The sequence below is a fragment of the Artibeus jamaicensis genome, unplaced genomic scaffold (genome assembly GCF_021234435.1).
Source record: "Artibeus jamaicensis isolate MK-2021 breed Jamaican fruit bat unplaced genomic scaffold, CSHL_Jam_final contig_354, whole genome shotgun sequence".
NCBI lineage: Eukaryota > Metazoa > Chordata > Mammalia > Chiroptera > Phyllostomidae > Artibeus > Artibeus jamaicensis.
This window is the reverse complement of record NW_026521803.1, coordinates 17,932,822-17,956,495: the sequence shown is the minus strand read 5'-3', so window position 1 is coordinate 17,956,495 and position 23,674 is coordinate 17,932,822. Positions and strand designations below refer to the sequence as shown.

Sequence of the window (23,674 nt, the reverse complement as noted above, 5' to 3'; positions counted from 1 at the left end):
TTAGAGTATGTGTTTGTGCATTCTTATTTAACAGGAATTATCAAGACCACACAGATTTTCATGCCCAAAGCAGCCAAAATTTCTGTCATGACTGTAAATATTTTCCATAGTACATGAAATATAATAACTGTATTATGATACTTTCTACACATTTTTCACATTATTACCAGTTCATTGTTACCAAACATCTCAAATCATAAAATCCTTAGTGTTGAATACAAAAGAGCATCTATTATGAAAAATTAATAAGTTTGATCTGGACTACTGTCCTAGTGTTAATTAGATTTTAAAAACCCAGTGAGTTAAACAGCTAGTAAATTCATCTTTAGACAAAAATATTGGATTGTTACTGATTCTGTTGTGTGGCTTTGGCAAAATACTTCAGCTACATACTTTTTGAAGGGTATTTGTTGATCCAGAAAAGAAATGAACCTCAAGTTGTCCGGATCCTGAATTCAAAAGCACCTCTAATGGGTGTGGTTGGCCCACACATGAGTTATATGATATGGTTTCTCTTCTAACTTTATGAGTTTGTATTGTTAGAGACTGTTTCACCATGCTGCATACTTTTAATACACGTTTATAAAACTCAAGTGAAAATTTTGGGGGAGGTAATCTCTTGGACTCTCAGTCCTTCATTCCTCTTATATCTTATATTTTGCCACTGTACTAAGTTAGATCAAATATCCTAAATATTTGAATTCAGAAAAGTCAGCATCTTGAAAAAGTACCCATTTATTTGCTTTTTAATATTATATAATTGACTATGTGTGTTTGAAACAATAAATCTCATGCAATGTTTTTGTAAAACTTTGCCAAGGACATTGTCCATTGAGCTACTTAATATCCACTACAAATGACTTTATTTCAGAAATTTCTTCTAGAAGGTAATACAAGAGAAAAATGGTTTCTTCTGCAGAGACTGCTTTTATATTTTCTCATCCCTAGGACTTGGTGTAACTTTCATGTTCACTTTTATGCCTGCCTGCCAGGGAGTTCAGAGTCTTTCTAGGGTCCCAATTATCTTTTTTTTAAAGTATTTTATTTGTTTATCTTTAGAGGGGAAGGGAAGGGAAGGAGAGAGGGAGAGAAATGTCAATGTATGGTTGCCTCTCATGCTTCCCCTGCTGGGAACTGGCCTGAAACCCAGGCATGTGCCCTGACTGGGAATCGAACCATGATCCTTTGTTTTGCAGGCCTGCACTCAATCCACTGAGCTATACCAGCCAGGGCCCAATTATCTTTTTGCTTAATTTATTTTAGTGTGCATATTTTCTTGGTAGATCTGATATCTATTGTAGGGAAAACTGAGATATAAATTTTAAAAACAAATATGTATGTAATCTAATTATGGGAAAACCATACTTTCATACCATCTTCTAAATTCTTATTCTTAATATTTCTTTTTAAATACATTCTATCATAACTTTTTCAGTAACTTTGATATCTGACCTTCTGATCTTAGTTCTTTCATCAAATAATATTTAATGTTTAGGAAATGGTACATTTTTAAGGGAACCTGACTAAGCACACCATTTGCTTCTACTCGTCTAATGCAGCCCAAAGTAGAGGGATCAGAATTTGTTTTTAATTCACAGCTTCCCTGATATCGGAAGCATTGCAAATGCTACAGTGACACTTGCTATTTTTTTTAGCAAGTAAGAGATATTATAAAAAAATGAACAAGTGCTTCTTTAAAGTGAAAAATTAATCAGAAATATATCCAGCCCTTCATACAAGATCCTGATTAAAAAGTTCATAAACCTGTATAGCCAGTATTATTTAGAACATTGCTCCATCAACCATCCCAGGGCTTCCACATTTTGTTTTCCTTCTTCACTAGGAAGAAAATTTCTTCTCTTCTGCATAAAAATGTCTCCAGATCCCAAGGAAATATTTAATGTCATAACTCCTCTTTGACAATCCGAGTCCGTCTTTCTTCACTAGATTTTCTGAAAAATTATTTTACACTCATAGATCATACCCATTACCACCAGCTCCCTTGGTCATTCCTCACATTAAAATTCTAGTTCTCACCTTATTGAATTTGTTCCTATGAAGATCACATGAGTACCTTTGCACCAAATCCAAGGATTGCATCCTCAACTAAATCGGCCCCATTTCCTTAAGACTCTTGTTTCTATCCCTCCTCTTTCACTTTTATTTTCTTCTGGACACTTTCTAAAATTCTGGGCTTGGCCAGGTACTACTGCACATGGTCCTCAGAAGTCTGCCCCCATGGCTTCAGAAGTCTGCCCCCATACACTGTACTTCACTCTCAAGTAGAGTCCCAGTCATCTAGCAAGCCTTGGCATTTCATTCAAATGGCAGCCAGACATTTGACAAGTTTACTGTTATATCTTCCCTGACCTCTTTTTAAATTTTTTCAGTAATACTCAACATACCTTACTATATTACTTCCAGGCATACACCCCAGTGATTTGACATTGCAGAGCTTACTAAATAAGTGATCATCCCAATAAATCTCACACCCATCTGACCCTACAGTTATTGTCTGTGATCCCTAAGCTGTACTTTAAAGCCTCATAAAAATTCTGTAACAACTAATTGGTACTTATTAATTCTCTTACCTTTTCACCCATCATTCTCCATTACTCATTCTCTTCACCGATATTCTACCTTATCTACCAAAGCACTGGTAAATTCCTCTGGACTTGTCTTTCACACCAGTGTTCATAAACTTGAAATGAGATTTTTGACTATTTATTACAAGTATGGCTTGCATCCTGCCACTCACTGAATTCTGTTTATTCTCCCTTTGCTGAATTTCCCAAATCATTCCTGTAATTCTGAATTTTACCTGCTATAATTTTAATTCTATCTCTTTCTATTTCTTACCTATATTCTTGCATAATCTTTTAAACTCAGTTCCGTCTCATACTCCCTCCCTCCTTGTCTGTTCCTAGGCAGGCACAGAACTAGGATTTGTGCCTGAAATGATAAAATTTGAGGCCTTTTTAAAAAGAAAAGTAAATCAAAATTATAAGCAAAAAATAGGTAGAAAGATACATATTTACATATAGTTAGAAAAGATAGCACACACAGAGAAAATAATTTTAAAACAGAGGTTTTGAAGATTCAAACCCTTTTCTTTCAACATCTCCTGGGAAAAATTTCAGGCAAACTTGCATATAAATGCTTCTTGATTTTTACTTGGCTTCTAAGAAAGTGCTTAAAACATCTAGAGATTTGGGGGAAACCCATCAGATTGAGGGGTCTTGGTTCCTCAAGTTCATTGGTTTTATGAAAAAAGCTCCTTTTGCCACTGGAGCAGTCTTCCTCATTTCTGGCTTTGTTGGTGTCAAACATTGCCATTTTAGAACAAATTCTAAACTTTCTATGTTAAGTATAGTCTTTTGAAACTGAGAGGCTAAGTTTTATTTCCTGGCTTAGCTGAATTCCTATACAATTTTACATGATATTTCTGAGTCCCCATTTTTTTCAAAGGAGAGGACTGTTGGAGTATTACATGTAACAATGTATATAAAATGTTTAGCATATAATCTTGCCTCTTTCCTTTAATATGCTCAACTGTTTTCTTTAACACAATGAGCCACCAGGTATGGGCTTGCTGCTTTTTCTCTCAGTGTGTGCTCTCCCGGTTCATTGATTTTTTTTCCTGACTCAGGAATTATGGATACTATTGTCTCATTATTCCTAAATGTACTAAAATTGAAGGATGACTAAAATAATAGCCAAATAGTTGTTAGAGTTATTCATTCTTGCATCTTTTAGTTTTAGTAAATTGTTGATTTGAGTCTTACGGAATACCACACACACTGCAACCCACTTCCCTCTGCAAATACATACAAATCCCAAGTGAAATGTAATTTTTAAATACCTTGTTAAGCTCAAAAGAGAGAAAAGGAAACTCCCAGGCCATGAAATTGATAGAAACCTCATAGCCAGAATTGTAAACTCTTAATTGGATAGGGTAGTAGACTATGAAGGTAGAAAAAAATGGGGTCTGAATACCCACTCAAGTTCAGGAGATGTGGATTTTTGTGTGTGACTAGGCAGGAACATGAACTGAAAACTGTGTGTGAAGCCTGGGCCCTGGAAGGGCTGCTTCTTTATCAAAGGGGAATTCAATTGTCCAATTACAACTTTGAGAAATAATATAGGTATCACAAACATTGAAATGGAATGGAAACCTTACAGGTAGATTAAATAGAAGATAAGATTCAGCCAGAGAGAAAATCCATTAATGTAAAACTATGGACATTACTCACAGAAAAAAAGAGAAAGAAAATATGAAAAACAAAATTTAAGCTGGAAAAGAGAATGATAAAGATATATCTAAGAGCCATTCCAGAGAACTTAAAAAAGGACAATATTCAAGCAGATGAGGTGGAAGAATTTTTTAGTATTGAGTAGACCATTGAATCCCAAGAACAGAGAAATAGACCAGTCCTGAGCAGCATAAAAAACAAAAACAAAAACAAAAACATTCATCCATACATATCACAGATCAGTCCTGTAATTTTGGTTTTACATATATCACAGTAAAAACCACAGACCCAAGTAATTATTCTTAAATGCCACAAGGAAGAAACAAGAGATTATCTAAACCAGAAGAACACAATGAACACATTTCTTGTCCTCAAAAATCAATGTCAGAGACAATCTTCAAAATACTAAGGAAAAAAGTCTTTACAATTTTTAGAGAAAACACTTTTAATCTGTAAATCAACATGCAGCTAAACGCCACTTCCAGGGTGGGGAAGAAAGAGGTGTTACAGACCACTACTGATGTTACCACTCACAGGCTGTTTCTGGACCAACTCCAAAGTCCTCTGAGAATAAGGAACTGGACCCGGAAGGAAGCAATGGAAAACTAGCAGTGCCGGTGAGGATTTCGGAAGAAAAGCACTCCGATTTTATAGCCAGTGGATTTGGTTTCGGTCTGTGTCATTGGTCACTTGTGGACCTTGTAAACCTGAGCTTTAGTTTCCTTACGGAAAAAATGCAAACACATGCCACTTATCTTACACATGTAAACCAACAGCACTTGACATAACGATGTAAAAAAACTCCTACCTCACCCAGTGTGTGGTGTCTGAGGAACACGATAAAAGGCAATTTAATCTGAAATTCTATGTCGTGGTTCCCTGTGCTGGGAAAGCCTCAGTGTCTCTGTTGACAACTCGGAGAACTGGATCCAGTATGTCTTTATCTACTTAATCCACACTTGTAGCTAAGAGCAGCCCTATATCTTTCTTTTTTCTGTGTGCTCATTTTACTTGTGACACCTGTAGTTTTATTTTATTCTGTCTCATGTTACTTCTACTTACGTATGGACCTTAGCTCCCTAATAGTAAGTTACGTTTCTTGAGTCCTGTGCTGCTTAATTTGTGCATATCTTTATCACCCACAATGTTGTATACACTGCAATTCGTTGCTCATGAAAACTGCTCAGTATATGTTCAGTTCAACTAAAATTATTGAATGAAAGATGAGTGAGTGAATGGATATTTATTCATGTGTTACTTTGTGTTAGAAATTAGTTGGGAGATAAGCTAGTTTTTATTATGTGCTGTGTGTCTCACAGTGTTCTGCAATTGGTATTTGGATTTAAAAGCTACCGCTGACTGAAATTCTAGCCTAATATATTTTAAATCTTTAGGGGGTATTTTCCCCCAAAGTAGACAGTTATATAATATTTAATATCAACTTTCTTTTTAACTCCTGAAACACTCTTTAAAAAATATTTTCATCTATTTGGTCATTAGCGTGAATAGGTAGTAACATGAAATGTCTAAATATGATTTTGTATAGTTTTAGGTTTCACATGTCAGCTATTAGGGAAAAGATGCCATGGTCCACAATAATCATAAGTATGTATAGTCACTTATTTTCAGAATTAAAAGATGTTTTTTAGTGGAGATTTAAATAAATGGACACTTAGTTAAAAATGAAAATATGGTATTTTGGTTCATAATTTCCTTTATCCTGTCTTGATTAGAGGTTTTTTCCTATGACATTAGCTAAACTGGACTGTAGGTATTAATTTTGTAAATAGAAGGTCTGTTCAGAAAAAGTCCAGACATTGTTAATACAACAAGAATGGCTTGTGCAACACTGACGTAACCTGGCAGCCAAGGAGAGTGGACTGAAATGCACATGCGTGAACAATGACAACTTCACTGTACTAGTCAGTGGGGGTGGTAGACACCATTGAGTGAGCATATGTACTGTGTGGCCATCACATTTAAAATGAGCAAGTAGAACAACAAATGTATCAAATTTTGCATTAGTTTGAACATTCCTCTGCGGAAACTATTCAGATGATTCAGAAGGCTTCTGGGGACAGTGCAACTAGTGAAGTGCAAGTAAAAGTGTGGCACAAACACTTAAAGATGATAAAAAAATCTTCTGAGAGTGATCCACATTCTGGAAGGCCTACATCAAGAACACCTGAGAATGTTGAACATGTCCGGGTTGTAATCAACAAAGATCAATGACTGACGGTGAGAACCAGAAGCTGATCTGGGGATTCCCAAAACTGCTATGAAATTTTGACACAGGTTCTTGGCATGAAACATGCCGTGGCCAAATTTGTTCTGTGGCCTCTGCTACCGGAGAGAAGGAACATCATGCTGCACTTACTAATGACTTGATTCAAACTGCTACCAATGAACCAGATTTCCTCAAGGAGGTCATGACCAGAGATGAATCATGGGTCTTTGGCTATGATCTGGAAATGAAGGCCCACTCATCCTAGTGGAATTAGTCTGAGCCTGATTAAGGTGCAGCAAAGTCACAGTAAGATCAAAACCATGCTAATTGTGTTTTTTGATTGGGAAGGTGTTGTCCATGCTAAGTATGTCCCACCAGGCCAAACAATTAATATGGAATACAATCTCAATGGTCTTCATTGGTTGAGAGATGCAGTATGATGAAAACAGCAGCAGCTACGGTCAACTGGTGATTGACATCTTCATTAGCACAATGCGCCTGCTTGTGCATCACGTCTCATGCAGAGTTTTTTGGTGAAACATCAAATCACCCAGGTGACTGAGCCCCACCCACAGTCCAGATTTGGTGCCCTGCAACTTCTGGCTTTTCCCAAAACTAAAATCACCATGGAAAAGGAAGAGATTTCAGACCACTGATGAGATTCAGGTAAATGTGATAGGGCAGCTGATGGCAATTCCAAGAAAGGATTTTGTAGAATATTTTCAACAATGGAAAAAAGGCTGGTAGAACTGTGTGAGGTTCCAAGGTGCCTACTTTGAAGGGCACTGAGGTATCATTGTCCTATGATATATATATATATATATATATATATATATATATATATATATATATATATATATATATAAAATCAACTGTAATTTCCCACATCTTTGTGAAAGATCATTATTAAAGGGCAATAATGTTTTAAAATCAGGGTCAAAGCATAGAGCATTACTTCATAGTAAAATATTTATAGTCAAACCATTGATGAAGATTAGTTAGAATTTTTAAAAACCACATTAAAAACTCCTTTTGAATTAGCTGAGAGAATTTTGTTGAGAAACTGGAAAGCCCAGTGATTCACGTACAGCTCTCAGGGCTCAGATGTCAGGGTTTGGTGCTCTCACATTAACTATGCTTCTCTCTTGTACTGCTGAACCCTCAGATGGGTCCTCACTACCTGTTGGGAAATACCACCATTAGCAACTCTTAGCCTCTGTCCTTAAAACTTATGATCCAAGAGCAGTCTTCCAGCTTCAGGATGGTTACCATAAAAAGGACCTAGATTGGCCCTTTTGGGTCATGTGTCCATCCCTCAGATCAGGCCCCGGGAAGTACATGGTGAACTCCCATTGTTAGGACTGATTGTTCAGTCCTAAATCATGTGGCAGGGTCAGTTCAATGAAACGCTTTGCTGATAATTTCCACCAAAACCACGCAGGGTAAGCTAAGGACTATTGACTTGCTATTTTAATCCACGTTCACCACCCTTACTTGATTGAAGTCTTGGCTCAGTGGTTCAGGATTTGTAACCTCCCAGGTTTTGGAAGCATGATAGTCTATGTATTCTGTTTATTGTAGAACACTGACAGTGGGGTCTGAGCAAACATTCCAAATACAAATATATTATTTCTACTACATATGTGAATGTGCATGGAAAGTAAAAAAAGATTGTAAGTGTTCTCATGTCATTTTTATGCCAAATGAGTTTGCCCCAAGTTGCTAAAAAATCTTTCAGTTTATACCATATTAGGATTTCAAAAGTGCCGATAAAATGTTGAAAGTCTATAATAAACCTGCTTTGTTGGATGTGTCATACCCTACGTGCTAGGCATTGTACTAGCTTGTAAAGTAAATTCTGTGATGGTGGAGACAGTATGGTTTATCCCCATGTCTTTGGACTTGCAGCTCCTGACATATAGAAAGCACTCATTAAATATGATTGTTGAATAAATAAGTGAAGATATCAATGATATTATGTACATTATGACTTCATGGAAGTAATTTTAACAACTTACCTGTGAATACAGAGATGATTTTTTTTTATTCCAAACTTACTGACTCAACCTCAGTTTTGCCATTTATGAAAATAAAGATAATGATACTTGGTGGGATGAGTGAGACTCAGAAATTAAATAGTAAAAGTGGTCAGACAGATTGCAAGTGGTTGATTACACAGTCATGTCCAGGTCAATCTGACTTAGTTGCTAAACTGTTAATTTATTCCATGGATGTCTATAAATGAAGCTACATAAACTCCTAAACTCCTAAGCTTAGAAGCTGAGACTTTCTATGCAGCCTAACAATCATACCTTTATGTGTAGACATACCATTTTGGGGAGATAGACTATGTGAATCATCTAATCTACAGAATTATTTTTTAAAAAATATATTTTATTGATTATGCCATTACAGTTCTATTCCCCCCTTCATTCCCCTCCACCCTGCACACCCCTCCCCCACCATTCCCCCCCTTTAGTTTATGACCACGTGTCTCACCTTCTTTAGATTCTATATTTCCCAATCTACAGAATTCTTAAATCATTTATTTTTATAAAATAACAAGATTAGTAGAAACAACCTTAATGTAAGGCCATACCTAAACTTTGACTACTGAATAATTTGTGGTCTTTATTTTGAAAGAGCTCACTCCACTCACAGTCTCGCGTGGATGTCACTATTGCTGTCAGTCTGGTCTTGTCTAATACTTAATTGAAATGTACCTAAATGCTAGAGTCTAGAAACCGTTGCACACTAACCCCTGAATAGAGTCTTGGAGTTTTTATTTCTTTGGCATTTTTATAATTTTGAAAATCCTAAAGCATCTGACATAGACAGCAGAAGTTCAGAGGACTCTAACATTGCTTTGTTTGTACTTTTAACATAAAAAATTGGAATAGTTTGTTGGTGTGGTGATACACTTTACATGCACATGTAAGGAAACACATTTACACTGTGCCAACAGCAATCACGTCTGAAGTCCCCAATTAAAATGTGATTTTTTTGAACTCCAAAAGCTCCATGTGACAGTTTAGCCATCTGTTTAATGTAACAGCCACCACTGATTTGGGCATAGATAATTATTATGATAAGGACAGTGCTGGGGAAAGATCAGCTCATCCCAGTTGAGAGTGACAGTTAATTAAGAAGAGATAATTAGTGAGGGGTGGTTAGTGCTGTATTATGTCCTGGGAAAGAAATAGGTATAAAATCTTCTCAGTCTAGATGTAAATCATGTAGAACGCAAGACTATAGACATTTGGAATCATTATTTTGTCCAATATGTATATTAAAATATCACATATTAATAAGTAGCACATTTTCTGAGCTATATTCAACCAGGAGAAGTATTGTTTTCATAAATTATCTTTTGAATTCTTTGCACTGAAATTTTTTGTCCAAGTATTTTTCTCTCAAGTTACTGCATGGAGCTTTTGTGTTACACGGCCATCCTTGCTGCTGTGAGACGAAGTCTTCAGCCCTCGTCTCTAGTGGAATCTGTGACTACAGCCCCTAACACACTTGGCTAATTCTCCGCCAGGAAGACCTAAAAGCAGAGATGCTTCTGCTCTGTGAGTTCGCTCTGTGAGTTTTAAGGAGCATTAGTCTTTATTATCAGCTCATTGGGGATTTCTAGTAGGATTGTCTCACAGGAGAGAAAGAACTCTGCCTGCCTCCTCATCCTCATTTTGGGTATGAAACTCAGCTTTATTATGTTTTGTATACAGTAGTTTCTTGCCATTTCCGGTTATTCCAACCTGAAATTTTCGAAAATTTAGATGGTGTCTGTGTAGCCCATGTGACAGAACTTAGATAAGTGACATTTTATCTTTGGGCTCTTAGTGAAGAGGGTTTTAAAGAATAATGAGATAATTAGGATTTCAGTCATCACCTTAAGAGAAGGATTTTAGAGAGATCCTCATAGTCCTTTGCTTAAATGTGAAGTGGATTTTTCTCTAAATAAATTCATCTGCAGGAATATGTAATACATAAGAGCTCTAGCTTTGTTTAAGCTCACCGAGGCCCTATCTGTAAAATGAGAATATGCAATTATTTACTATGGATTATTCCCAACTTATCATCAGATTTAGATATCAGTCCAGGTGTTTCCACATACATGGGTGTGTGATCTTCAGTAAGTTACAACCCCTCATAACTTTAATTTGTTCCTAAAATATGAATAGTATATAAGTACTTTTCTCAAGGGTTGTTTGGAAGACTGAATTAGATAATGAATCTAAGCTTTTTGTATTAATGCCTACACATCCTAAGCACATGTGTTATTAATATTAATTTTAAAATTAAATTACTGGTTTCCTACTTGGAAGAACATATTTTATTATATATTTGAGTTGTAATAGATTCTTTGAAAAATACACATATATTCTTTAAATTGTAATACAGGTTTTATTAATTCATTCTTCTCTGCTCTTTAATGAGTTTGAATCATTTTTTATGGTTGCAATACTTACACGCAAAGGGCTATCTTTGTTGGCTTATGTATTAGTTGAGCAGAGCAGTTTGTCAGGATCTTTCTCTAGAATAGTTTATATTATTAATGACAAATTATGTAAAGAGAATTAGACTGTCGAGAATTGGGAGACATGAAACCTGGCTTCAATATTTAGTTCCATTTGTCCTTTGGCAAATTACCTAATCTATCAGGGTATAAACTTTTTCAAACTTAAGATAAGAAACTCATTCCAAATAATTTCTACAGCCCTTTGCAGTTACTAAATTATAATTCTATAATAAACCCAGAGCAACTTTATTTTCAAAATGATACTATTTAACTATTGACAATTACTAATCATACATCTTTGCATTTACTTTTTTTCCTATTTAATAGGAAACCATACATGATTGCTTTATCTTGAAGTTGATTTTTTCTAAAATCTTGAAATAATTGGGTTATTCAGTGACCTTTAAAAATATCTGGCTCCACTTATTCTAGCTTTCAAGGAGACCAATTTAATATATCTGGGAAAGACCCAACTCTATGATTTTCTCTGAAAGGAAAATTATATAAATTATCATGTATAACAACTTGTACTATTCTAGTAAAAGTTATTTTCCATTTTACTTTAAAAAAAAGCAGAATTTGAAAAGAATTGCTACTGATTTTAATTGAAGGGATATTTTGTCTTGTCTCTGTGTTCAATTTTTATACTGTTAAGAAATTTTTATGTTTATTACTCAGTCTAAAAATGTGCATATTATACACTTATGTATATACTTCCAAAATTATTCCACATTTTGAATAGCTACCTAATAGAGAAAAATAGTTAACAAAGAACAGAAGTACATTCTCTGAATTTCATGTAGCTATCAAGAATTATTTTATTCAGATTCTCTTAATTCAGTCCCTAGAACCAGATGAAGGATCTAATATAATAGTTTATAAAGGTGTGAACACATTTTCTATCTGAACAATGCTAGCTCTAGTAAAAAAAAAATACAGATTTTCCCCCTATAATGGAATCTTGTTATTCCAGTGTTATCACAATACCTTTGCCTCAAAACATAATTCAATTGAAAAGGACATTTAGTACCTAAATCCTATGTGGCTTAGATTATAACTTGGAGCCTTGCTGTGGCCATCTTTGAATGAGACACTGGTTTTCTAGATTAATATATTTCTTATTCTAGGCTAAAGTATCTTATCCACACTCATCAAAGTACAGAATAAAATCAAGAAAAAATACGAGTTTTAAAATTATATGTACATATTTGTGGCAATTTTTTTAGGTTTACCTCATTTGACCCTCCTCTCTTTCCAGCATACAGCCCTAGCTTTCTCATTTCTTTTTCAAAATTGCTGCTGCCACATTTTCCCTTCCATCTCAGGGTCTCTCTTTTCTTTTGTAAAAATGGCATTCAAAATATCCTAATGCTTTATTGTCAAAGTTTTCCAGCTATCATTTCAGACATCTCACAGAGTTAGCTGGTGGAAACTGTACCCTATTCCTTTCCAATCTATTGTCTACAGCGGTTGCTTTGGGGTGGAAGCAGAAAGAAGTTCACTGAGGCAGCTATGGAAACTACTACCTGGTTCCATAGCTAGGTAGTTCCTGTTCTCTTTTTACACTAGACAGGTTGCCGTGAGGAGTATCTATTCACACACTGTGGCCTGGATCCAGACATTCTAGAATATTGTTTGAGACATGAAAGCCATGGTTCAGTTTGCTACATGACATTTTATAAGCCAGAGTTAGCAAAATGAATCAAGTACCATAAAGCAATTCTCATATTTATTCATTTACAAAAAAAGGAGACAGGTCAGTTCAGAGGCTTCTAATAAGTGGTATCTCTACATATTTCAGATTGAGACTTTGAAGACCATAAAGTGGCACACCAATGTGTATGCTGGATTCCCAAAGGAACTTTTATTTTGTAATTTTATATTTTCCTGTCTCATCTGGTATAACTTTCATATTATTTCTTATCTTTCATTTGCTTATCTTCATCAGAAAAACTGTTCAAGGATCAATAAATCCAGGAGCTGTTTCTTTAAAAGATAAACAAAATTGACAAACCTTTAACTAAATTCATCAAAGAAAAAAGAGAGAGAGGACCCAGATAAAGTCAGAAATGAAAGAGAAGTTACAACCAATATCATAGAAATTCAAAGAATTTTAAGAAACTACTATGAACAACTATATGCCAAGAAATTGGACAACCTTGGTGAAATAAACAAATTTCTAGAAACATACCACCTGCCAAAACTAAATCAATAAGAAGCAGAATGCTTGATTAGACTGATGACAACTAGTGAAATTGTAGCAGTAATCCAAAAACTCCCAGCACACAAAAGCCCTGGGCCAGATGCCTTCATAGGTGAATTTTACCAAACATTTAAAGAAGAACTTACTCCTTTCCTTCTCAAACTATTCCATAAAGTTCAAGAAGGAAGATTCCCAAACTTATTTTAATGAGGCCAGTATCATCCTAATTCCAAAACAAGGTAAAGACACAACACAGAAAGAAAACTACAGGCCAATACCTATGACAAACATAGTTGCTAAAATCCTCAACAAAATACTGGCAATCTGGATTCAAAAATACATAAAAAAATAAAGACCGTACATGATGATCAAGTGGGATTCATCCCAGGGATGCAAGGATAGTACAGTATTTCTAAATCAATAAATGTAATACACCACATAAACAAAATGAAGGGCAAAAGCCACATCATCATATCAATAAATGCTGAAAAAGCATTTAGTAAAACCTGGCACCCATTTATGATAAAAACACTCAGCAAAGCCATAATGAGAAACCTACAGCCAACATTATACTACAGTCAAAAATGAAAAGTTTTCCTCTAAAGATCAGGAGCAAGATAAGAGTCCTCTCTCACCACTTTTATTCAACATAGTCCTGGAAGTTCTAGCCGCAGTGATCAGACAAGAAAAAAAAATAAACGCCATCCAAATTGGAAAGGAGGAAGTAAAACTGCCATTATTCCCAGATGTCATGGTAGTGTATGTAAAAAACGCTATAACCTTCACCAAAAAACTACTTGACCTAAGTGAATTTGGCAAAATAGCAGATACACAGTTAATATTCAGAAATCGATGGCATTTTTGTACACCAACAATGAAATATCAGAAAAGCTGAAAAATAAATTCTACTTACTACAGCAACAAGAAAATAAAGTACCTAGGAATAAATTTAACCAATGAGGTAAAAAACCTATATTTGGAAAACTACAGAACACTGAAGTAAAATTAAGGAAGATACAAATAAATGGAAGCATATACCATGTTCATGAGTTGGAAGAATTAACATCGTGAAAGTGTCCATACTACCCAAAGCAATCTATAGATTCAATACAATTCCTATTAAAATACCAATGGCATATTTCACAGAGCTAGAAAAAATATTTCAAAAGTTTAATGGACAAAAAAAGACCCTGAATGGCCTTGGCAATCTTAAAAAAGCAAAACAAAGTAAGAGGGATCATAATACCCAATATCAAACTATACTACAAGGCAAAACAGTCTGGTACTAGCATAAGAACAGACACATAGATCAATGGAACAGAATAGAGATTCCAGAAATAAATCCAGTCTCTGTGGTCATTAATATTTGACAAAGGGGGCATGCACTCACAATGGAGTAAGAATAGCCTCTTCAATAAATGGTGTTGGAAGAACTGGACTGGTACATGCAAAAAAATTAAACTAGACTACCAACTTATACACCAGAATAAATTCAAAATGGATTAAAGACTTAAATATAAGTCGTGACACCATAAAAGTCCTAGAGGAAAATATAAGCAGTAAAATTTTGGATATCCCACATAGTAATATTTTTGCCAATGTATCTCCTAGGGCAAGGGAAATAAAGGAAAAAATAAGCAAATGGGACTATATCAAACCAAAAAGCCTCTGCACAGCTAAAGAAACCATCACCAAAATGAAAAGGCAGCCCTGCCTTGTATAGCTCAGTGGATTGAGCATGGACCTGCGAACCAGAGAATCGGTTCCCAAATCTCCAAAATATATAAAAAACTCATATGACTCAACACCAGGAAGACAAACAATTAAAAAATGGGCAAAAGATCTGAATAGACGCTTCTCCAAGGAGGATATATAGAGGGCTCATAGACACGTGAAAAGATGCTCAACATCACTAGCCATCAGAGTGAGGCAAGTTAAAACCACAATGAAATATCACTTCACACCTGTCAGAATGGCCATCATTAATAAATTAAACAACAAGTGCTAAGGATGCAGAGCAAAGGGAACCCTAGTGCACTGTTGGTGGGAATGCAGACTGGTGCAGCCACTGTGGGAACAGTATGGAATTTTCTTAAACCGAAAATAGAACTGCCTTTTGACCCAGTGATTCTGCTGCTGGGAATATACCCAAAGATCCTGAAAGATCAGTTCAGAATTTAAACACCCCAGTGTTCAGGCGGTGCTATTTACAATAGCCAAGTGCTGGAAACAGCCTAAGTACCCATCAGTAAATTAGTGGATAAAAACACTGGGGTACATTGACACAATGGAAAACTATGCAGCAAAAAAAAGAAGGAATTCCTACCTTTTGTGACAGTGTGGACAGAACTAGAGAATATTATGCTAAGTGAAATAGGCCAGGTAGTGAAAGACAAATGCCATATGATCTCACCTGTAAGTGGAATCTAATGAACAAAGTAAACTAATGAACAAAATAAAACCAGAGACATGGAAACATGGAGCAGACTGGAAGTTAAGAGAGAGAAGGTGGGAGGGGGACAATCATGGAAAGAAGAGGAAGGGACTAGACAAAGAACATGTATGAATGACCCATGGACATGGACAATAGTGTGGGACTTGACTGTGGGAGTGGAGGGGGATGGGAGGAGGAGGGCAAAGAGGGAGAAAGGAAGTCAACTGCAGTAGGATAATAATAAAAAATGATAAATTGGTCAATATCATTAAGTACTTCATCTTTCAGTTAGATGATTTTTTTATGTAACCATGAGAAAAGAGAATAGAAATCTTTCAGATTATCACAAATGATAATGGAGAGTTGAAAACAATGTATAGTTATGAACTTAGTTGGGGGGGTTAGTTAATTTCCATGTGGGCTACATAGAAGATAGGTTTTTAACATATACTATTAATATGAACTCATAAATAAAACACGTAGGCACATACACATCTCATATGTAGAACATAATTTTTTTGTTATAGCAGTATTCTATTTCTGACTTTTTAGCTTGCATTCAAACTGAAGTATCTTAGAGGGTTTTGTCATATCAATTGTCACAACTTAGACTGTAAATCTTCATAATATTTCATATTAATATTGTTTGACATGGTCTGAGTGTCTGTCAAGTTTTTCCAACTCTGTTTCAGCCCTGTCACTTGTTTTTGTTTTGTTTTGTTTTGTCATATGTTATAAGAGAACTAAATAACTTCTTTTATTTGCAAAATCTGGTCAGCAGTTTTTCCGCTGCCTGTTCAAACTCCAGCTTAATGGCCCAGACTGAATACTTGTGACAATGGAGTTAGGGGAATGAATGATGGATCTGTGTAGCAACTAGAGCTTTAACCTCTAACTAGCTTTCATTTTTCATCTTTGCAATTTCCATTTCCTCCTTTTATTGAAATAAGTTGAGTTGAAATGAATGGATATTCCTGCACATCCTGTGAGCTCTTCTGAGAAGAGCATTGGCCCGTGAATGATACTGTTAATAATTTTTTCATGTTTTCTCTCTCTTTTTTTCTAGTCTCGACCTATTCCTTCCCACCTTACTTCAGCAGTTGCAGAGAGTATCTTGGCTTCAGCCTGTGAGAGTGAGAGTAGAAATGCCGCCAAGAGGATGCGTCTGGATAGACAACAGGTACCAAGGAGTCTTGTGGTCTGGTGCACACCAGCTATAGTAAATACGGTTAATTTAGTCTGATTAATGTAGAAGAGCGAGAGTGGTTTACTGGATTTTGAAGTACACAAGGATAAAGTTTTTGTGTCATTATGATAAGAATTTAAATTCAGGAATTCAAACCTGAAAATGCATGTTCATGAGGTCAGTGGAGATCTAACAAGAACAAAAAATGTCCTGTGGCAAAAAGAGGACCGTTGTGAAGTTTGTGAGTTATGATTATGACTCATTGTGAGTTGTGAGTTAATAGATATGATTCTATTTAGCATCCTATTGAAAGGCTGATTATCCAAAGAAGAGGTTTTAAATGATCACTTACAGTTTTGTAGATTTACCTGATTAGTTATGATACTGACCTGATTGTGTTCATTTTTAATGGACATCAGCTGCTCTTTAATTCCCTGTGGTCTGACTGCTAAATGGCAATGTATTGTGCTGGGAATGGGAAGGGCACAACTTAATTTGAAAGATAAGAAATCCATAAAATAGGGTTATAAAATAATGAAATCTATATCCTGGACTTAGTTCTTCATTAATGGATCATTTACTATATACCCACGAAGTATCAACTTTTTGTGTCTCTTTTCTAAGATCCATGTGGTGTGGATGTATTTTTTGTTCATTTTTTCATTGGCCTTGGTTTATCTACATTTGTTCCCTCTCCCTTCTCATGTCTGGTTTTCTTTTTCTCTCTAGCCCTCTTAATTATTCATAAAGACCTATTTTATAGCATAATTTAAATGTTACATATGAAAGTATGCTGTAATCTGACTGTTAAATTATTTTTACAACAAATGATCCTAGTACTTACTATCTCTAATTGAGACCGGGGTGAGAAAAGTAAAGGTTAATTCAATTTTGTGTTTCCTGTGAGCCAGTGAGCTTCAAAGAAAATAGAAATATAGTAAAAATATTTTCCTGTTTCAGGTTTAGAATATTGAAAAGTTTTTTCAGAACTGCATTATTTTTAAATTTTATGTGGTTATTAATACGGCATGTGGTAATTAAAATGCAAAAAATGATGCTTTTAGGTAAATAGAAAATAGTGTTAGTCTCAGATAAAATGTGTATGAAAAAGCTGGTTTTGAATTTGTTAATTCTTTGCCAACAGTATTTATTCATATATTTGTGTCTCCAGTTGAGATTTTTATCATTATTAAACTCTAAAATTTATTTTACTGAAAATGAGTTATTAGCACTATACAGGGTGAGGCAAAAGTAGCTTTACAGTTGTGAGTTTGCAAAAGCCAGAGTTTATTCTTGTATTATTATTAATGATTGTATTATTTTACACAAACAACTTTAGACCTACTTTTGCCCACCCTACCATTTTAGCAAAGTGATTGAGACTGGCATTGTGGAGTTAAATACATGTGGTTTTGATTCTTAGCTCTACTCCTACTAATCACATGAACTTCAGACGCTATTTCAATTCTCTCTGGCTCAGTTTCTTTGTATGAAAGATAACAAGAGTAAGAGTACTAATCCTATAGGGTGGTTGTGAGAGCTCTAAATGACAGATTTATGTTATGCACTTAGCATTCTGCCTGACATATAATAAGCATCAATAAATTCAGCCTAGAAGATTTTAACTGATGCTGTCGCATTTCTGTTGCATCGATACAAGTAAAACTTTTTTAAAAAGCATCAGTAGTACTACCTCTTACATAGAGTTTTAAACTCAGACTAAATCTGAAAGATCATAATTCTAGAAATTGGAATGGCAGGATTTAGAGGTTGAGTGGGCCCTCCTGGTTGTCATCTTGCCATGTATCTACCCAATCTACACTCTAGAATATTCCTGCATAGTTTCAATCATATAGAGTTGTTATGATTGATTCATGTTATGTACTAACTTATGATATGACTCTGCAATATCTCCCAAAGCTGGTCTTCCATCAGTATGCAGTCAGTTATTTAACCACTGTTGGCCTAATCTGTAAAATGGGGCTACAAATATCAAATTCATAGGTTTAGCTATCCAGAAGGTTTAATAAGGCACTGCATGTGAAAGCATAGCGTGTTTAGTAATTTTATATACTGTTAAAGATATATACATCATTTTCTTGAGTGCCCCAAGCAGCAGGGAAATCCCACCTCCAGTACCGAAGATCCAGTATTTACTGGAACGTGTCCACTTGCCAGACAGCTATGATCAGTATGATGGTCTTTAAATTGAGCTCACATTTGCTTCCTAGAGCTTCAACCCATTGAAGAAAAACTGCTAGCAATGATGAAGGAGGAGCGTGACTTCTTACTACTGTCTTAGGATGAGAATGGGTGGGGACCAATGGTCCTGGACCCTACTCACCCTGTTAACTATTTCTTTTTCTGTGTCTTCATACACAGTGGTCATTTATAGCAGGGCTTTGTCACCCAGGGAATGTGGGATGCCCAGTATTGTCCCCCTTCCTCATAGCAATTTTCTTTCCAGGCCCTAAAAGGGTTTTGTGGGCCTTGGGACTCATGAGAGATAGGGAAAAATGACCCCCCAAAATCCTATGATTTACTGGAAACCTAATAAGCACTTTGCAACATTTCTCTCATTTAGTATTTTTCACAACCCCATGAGAGCGGGTCGTCTTCTTCTCATTTACATCTGAGGAAACTGAGGCTGAGAGAAGTGGGGTGATTTACACAATACTGCTCAGCTGCATGAGTGAGTCAGGGTGTCAGTTCTCTATGTGAGGCTGGCACTTGCCATCTCTTCATTTGTATTCACCGAGGGGAAGCCCGCGTTCAGGGACAACCTGTTCACACTCACATCCTTTGTGCTGCTCCTCACAGAGTTTCTGATAGTATGTATGGTTTTCTATTGGAAAACTAACTGCTTTATTCACAAAGATTTTTTGCTCTCTTTCATAACTAGCCAGCCAGATTTCTCCAGAAGCAAAGGTACTCGAAAAATGATGTTTTTGTCTCAGTGTGAGCTGGAAAGAGGTTACAAACTTCCCAAAGTGCTCATGTCATCCAGGGGCTGGATTGTGCACTGTGAACACTGGTTTAATGGGGGAAAGTATTTTTAAACCATATTAAAGATATTTTAAAATTTCTAAACTCCTTGTTTCTACTAGGAATTTTATAAATTTTGTTTGGCATGCCACACAAAGGCTTCTACCAGGTGATTTTGCACTCCCCACCACAGCATGGAGATGGGGGGCACCCTGGCCTCATTGGATCTAAGCCCTCCTTTTGCCCAAGTAGAGATGGGCAGAGTTCTTCTGGGTCTTGGCAATGAGATCATCTTTTGCTGTGAACATTCTTAACCTGACTCATAATTCTTAGAATTTGCCAGGGATTCAGAGATTCTTCCCTGGGCCCCCACCTTTTTGTAGGTACGGAAGTTCAAAAACTAGACAGTTAAAACCTGGATTCTGTTAAGTCACACATCTTACTGCTTGCTGCCCATGGTTAGCCACATGTAGGGCTATTAATGGGTATGCCCTTCTGAGTTAAAGAAGCTTGGGGAATTAATTGCATCTTATAATGCTCTTCTAGCTATGAAAATGAAAGGTGTTTTGGACATGTTAAATGCCTTATGACCTAAGTCCACCTTGCACCAGAGTCCGGAGGAAGCTTATTGTTATGCAGCCTCAGCCCTGAAGCAAGCCAGTGGCAAGGACAGGCGGGGGCCTTTGCTTCATCAGGAATCAGGTTTCACCGACCTGGGGTCAGTCCGCAATGCATTATAGAATGTATTTAGCATTGCTTTTCTGTTAACATAAAAATCCTAGATTTTCATGGATTATCTGACAATTCAAAAAGGTGGACAATGTCAAACTTCACTTTTATAATTCTGTGACATAGCTCAGTTTAAAAGATTGTCTTTTTCTTTGCCTTTATTATTTAGACATTCTTTCCTTACTATTTCCTTAAAAACAAAGGTATCTTAATGTTCTTGTTTACAATCTATCTAAATAGACAGAGATAGAAAGTGAGAGCGATTATAACCAGCTACCTGCTGGTGATTTACTCCCATCTGTTTGCTGGTTTTGAGAGATGAAATATATTGTATCCCAGGCTGGCTGAAGTTGATGGATAATGAGAAGCTTTCTTTAGTGTCTTTTCTCCAGTAGATGCTTTTGGTCAAATTAGGGCATCGTTCCATGGACCAGGTCACATGAAACCAATAGACAAGGGGTTGACCAGGTCACATGAAACCAATGGACAAAGGGTTCCCCAGCAGCAATGCAGCACATACAGCCCTCATGAAGGACAGCGCAGCCCAAGTGCAGGGTGACACTGTGGTGACAGGACAGATGGGAAATCAATGGTAGGGTGTGATGTGACACTTTGACTCTATTTAAAAAACACCAGGTGAAGAGAGAGGAAATGGCACATTAGTTGCTTGTGACATAATAAAAGGTGAGGAAGCAGGAAAAAAATACTGAAAACTAATGGATCCCTAAGTTACCAAACAAAATCACAGCTAGTAAACCAGCATGAAACTGTGGGCTTGGGATCTGAAAATCTTCAGTAAGCCCGGCCGAACTCAAGGCGACCCATATCTCTTCCTGACTTCTTTGTTGTGTTAGGATACCGAGGGGTGGGCATGTTATTAAAAACAGTGTAATAGTAGGTACCAATTTTAAAATATAGCCCTCTAAGTGCAATGTCAGTTTTCATACAGACTTTTCACCCTGAAGTTCAAACAATATCATAGTAACTGAGATTGAACTTGAACCTGTTCCTCTGGTCTTGCAGCCACACGCCAAGCCTCTGCTCTCAGTTATCCTCAGGTTTTCTTCCAACTCCTACTGTTTTCCTTTCATATGTACAGTATTTTGGAGAAAAATCTCTTTGAGTCTTTCAACATGTGTTTCAGGGTAGCCCTTTTATCCAAAAAGAAAATATGCTGTATAAGAAAAACAAAGTACTGTCTATGGCGATTCTTGGAATATATTGTATTTCCTTTGTAACATGTTTAATTTTAAACTGTTTGAGATAGAATGTACTTCCCAAGTGATCTAATTGAACTGGGCTTTATTTTGCTCATTAATAATAATGCTAAGAGCAACAGCAATAGCAGAGACATTTATGGAGTAACACTGTGTGAGGTGTTTTGCAAGCCTGTTGGTGTAATTGGCATGACTTTTAACCAAGTGGGGAGGCTGAGGCCGGGAGCTGGTGGGTCACAGAGCTGCTCAGGATGAGCCCCCACTTTGACCCAATCCTTATGCTTTTAAAAATAGTTTATTATTGCATTTAAAAAGATCTTTTCAGACAGGTAGGTTTATTTCTGATAATTTGGGAAATAAATGTACAAATAAGGAATACAATTTACTAGTAGTTCCATCCCTGATTTTATAGCATAGTTTTTCTGCTTTTTCTATGCCAAACTTCCTGCTTAAAAAAAAAACAGATTAGTAACACACAGTTTCCTTCCATTTAGCTTAATGTTATGAGTATTTGCTGTATGTAATCTTATCGATTATTTTTAAAGCCACTTAATCCTTCACCATGTAGTATTGATTTTTTTGCATAATTTGCATGTGGAAAGAATGCCAATTATTTCTTAAGGGTAACTGTGAGAATTGGGTCAAAAAACAGTACATTTTCAGAGCTCTTAATATATTGAAGGTCTGTGCCCTTAATTTTTCCCTTATTTTTACAAAAATAAGGATTTTTAGCTGTTTTTATAAGCATATGCTCATTAAAACCCTGTTTTAACTTCTGAGAATCTTTTATTCTTAATCAGTAGTTCCTAATCCTTTAGAACAGCATGTCTTCTTACAATAAACACCTTGAAATGCCCACTTTCAGATCCTAAAATATAATTTATAGTTCATTTAAATTATCTATGCTCACAACTTTAGTATGTATATAATGTCCTGATTTTAATATAAACAGTACATTCAAGGAAAGTAATATATAATAAAATATCCTGCGCCGTGGTGCAGAAATGTGGGGATACCACATCACTAGAAGTCATGGTGTCCGTTTAAATCAGCGAGGAAGCAATAGCTCCATCTGTTGTCTGGTGTGTGTGTGTGTGTTGTGGCAACTCACAGCATTCAGTGACACAAATTTTTCAAATGGTGAAAAACTGTTGGTAAAGTTCCATACAGAACATAGTGCAAAATTCCCTTGGTTTGCATGATAGTGTATTCCTGATATAATTCAATATAGATTTTAAAGCATGCATAAAAACTTTATGACTGTACCTAAAATGAAGTTAACTTTTAGACTCAGATGGCTTTATATAGGTTTTCAGCTATAAAAATATTCAGCAGGTTCTTTTAAAGTTCATGTGGAAACAGAGACGACGCTTTGTCAGTGGGGAATCTGAAGTATGTGAGAGCTTCTAGTAGAGGGGCTCCCCACCCACTTCGTGCCTGTATCATCTGCTGTATATTTTCCAAGCGTTCCCTAGCAGTGGCACCAGTCCTTGAACAGCACGCCTGTGGACAGACTGGTCTAGGATTTGGATGCAGAGATGAGAATTACAAATCCTCAGATCAATTTCTTGGGAGTGAACTCTTAAGTCAGTCCCTTACTCCTGTTTGAAGAGACTGATCTGGAGGCTCAAAACACAAATTTTCTGTACGCTTAGCAACTCATCATATCAAGTGAATTTTCTTTCCAAGAGTTCCTGCTTCCTTTCACTTTTTATTAGGTTTTCTGGAGCTTAGTTGTAAAAATTGCATGGCATGAGATAAAAATAGCTTCAGCAGGCCCTTTGGTTTAAATTTATTTCTTTGCAGTGATGAGGCAATTAAGTGTCAAAGGCCATAGCAATTATGCCTCCAGCTAAAAAACTAAGCCACATCTGATTTCTAACTGCAGTACTATTTTTGAAGTACAATTTTCATACTT

General features: G+C 36.0%; 1 protein-coding gene across 4 annotated transcripts in view; it reads left to right on the top strand.

Annotated features, from left to right (window-relative positions):
- The window catches only part of NOL4 (nucleolar protein 4), a 285,053-nt gene that overhangs the window by 194,527 nt on the left and 66,852 nt on the right, over window positions 1-23,674 (top strand). For all 4 annotated transcript variants that reach the window (XM_037154492.2, XM_037154493.2, XM_053664284.1 and 1 more), the window contains one exon: window positions 16,706-16,819. In XM_037154492.2, coding sequence (XP_037010387.2) covers window positions 16,706-16,819 — 114 coding nt within the window. The remainder of the gene's footprint in view (window positions 1-16,705; window positions 16,820-23,674) is intronic.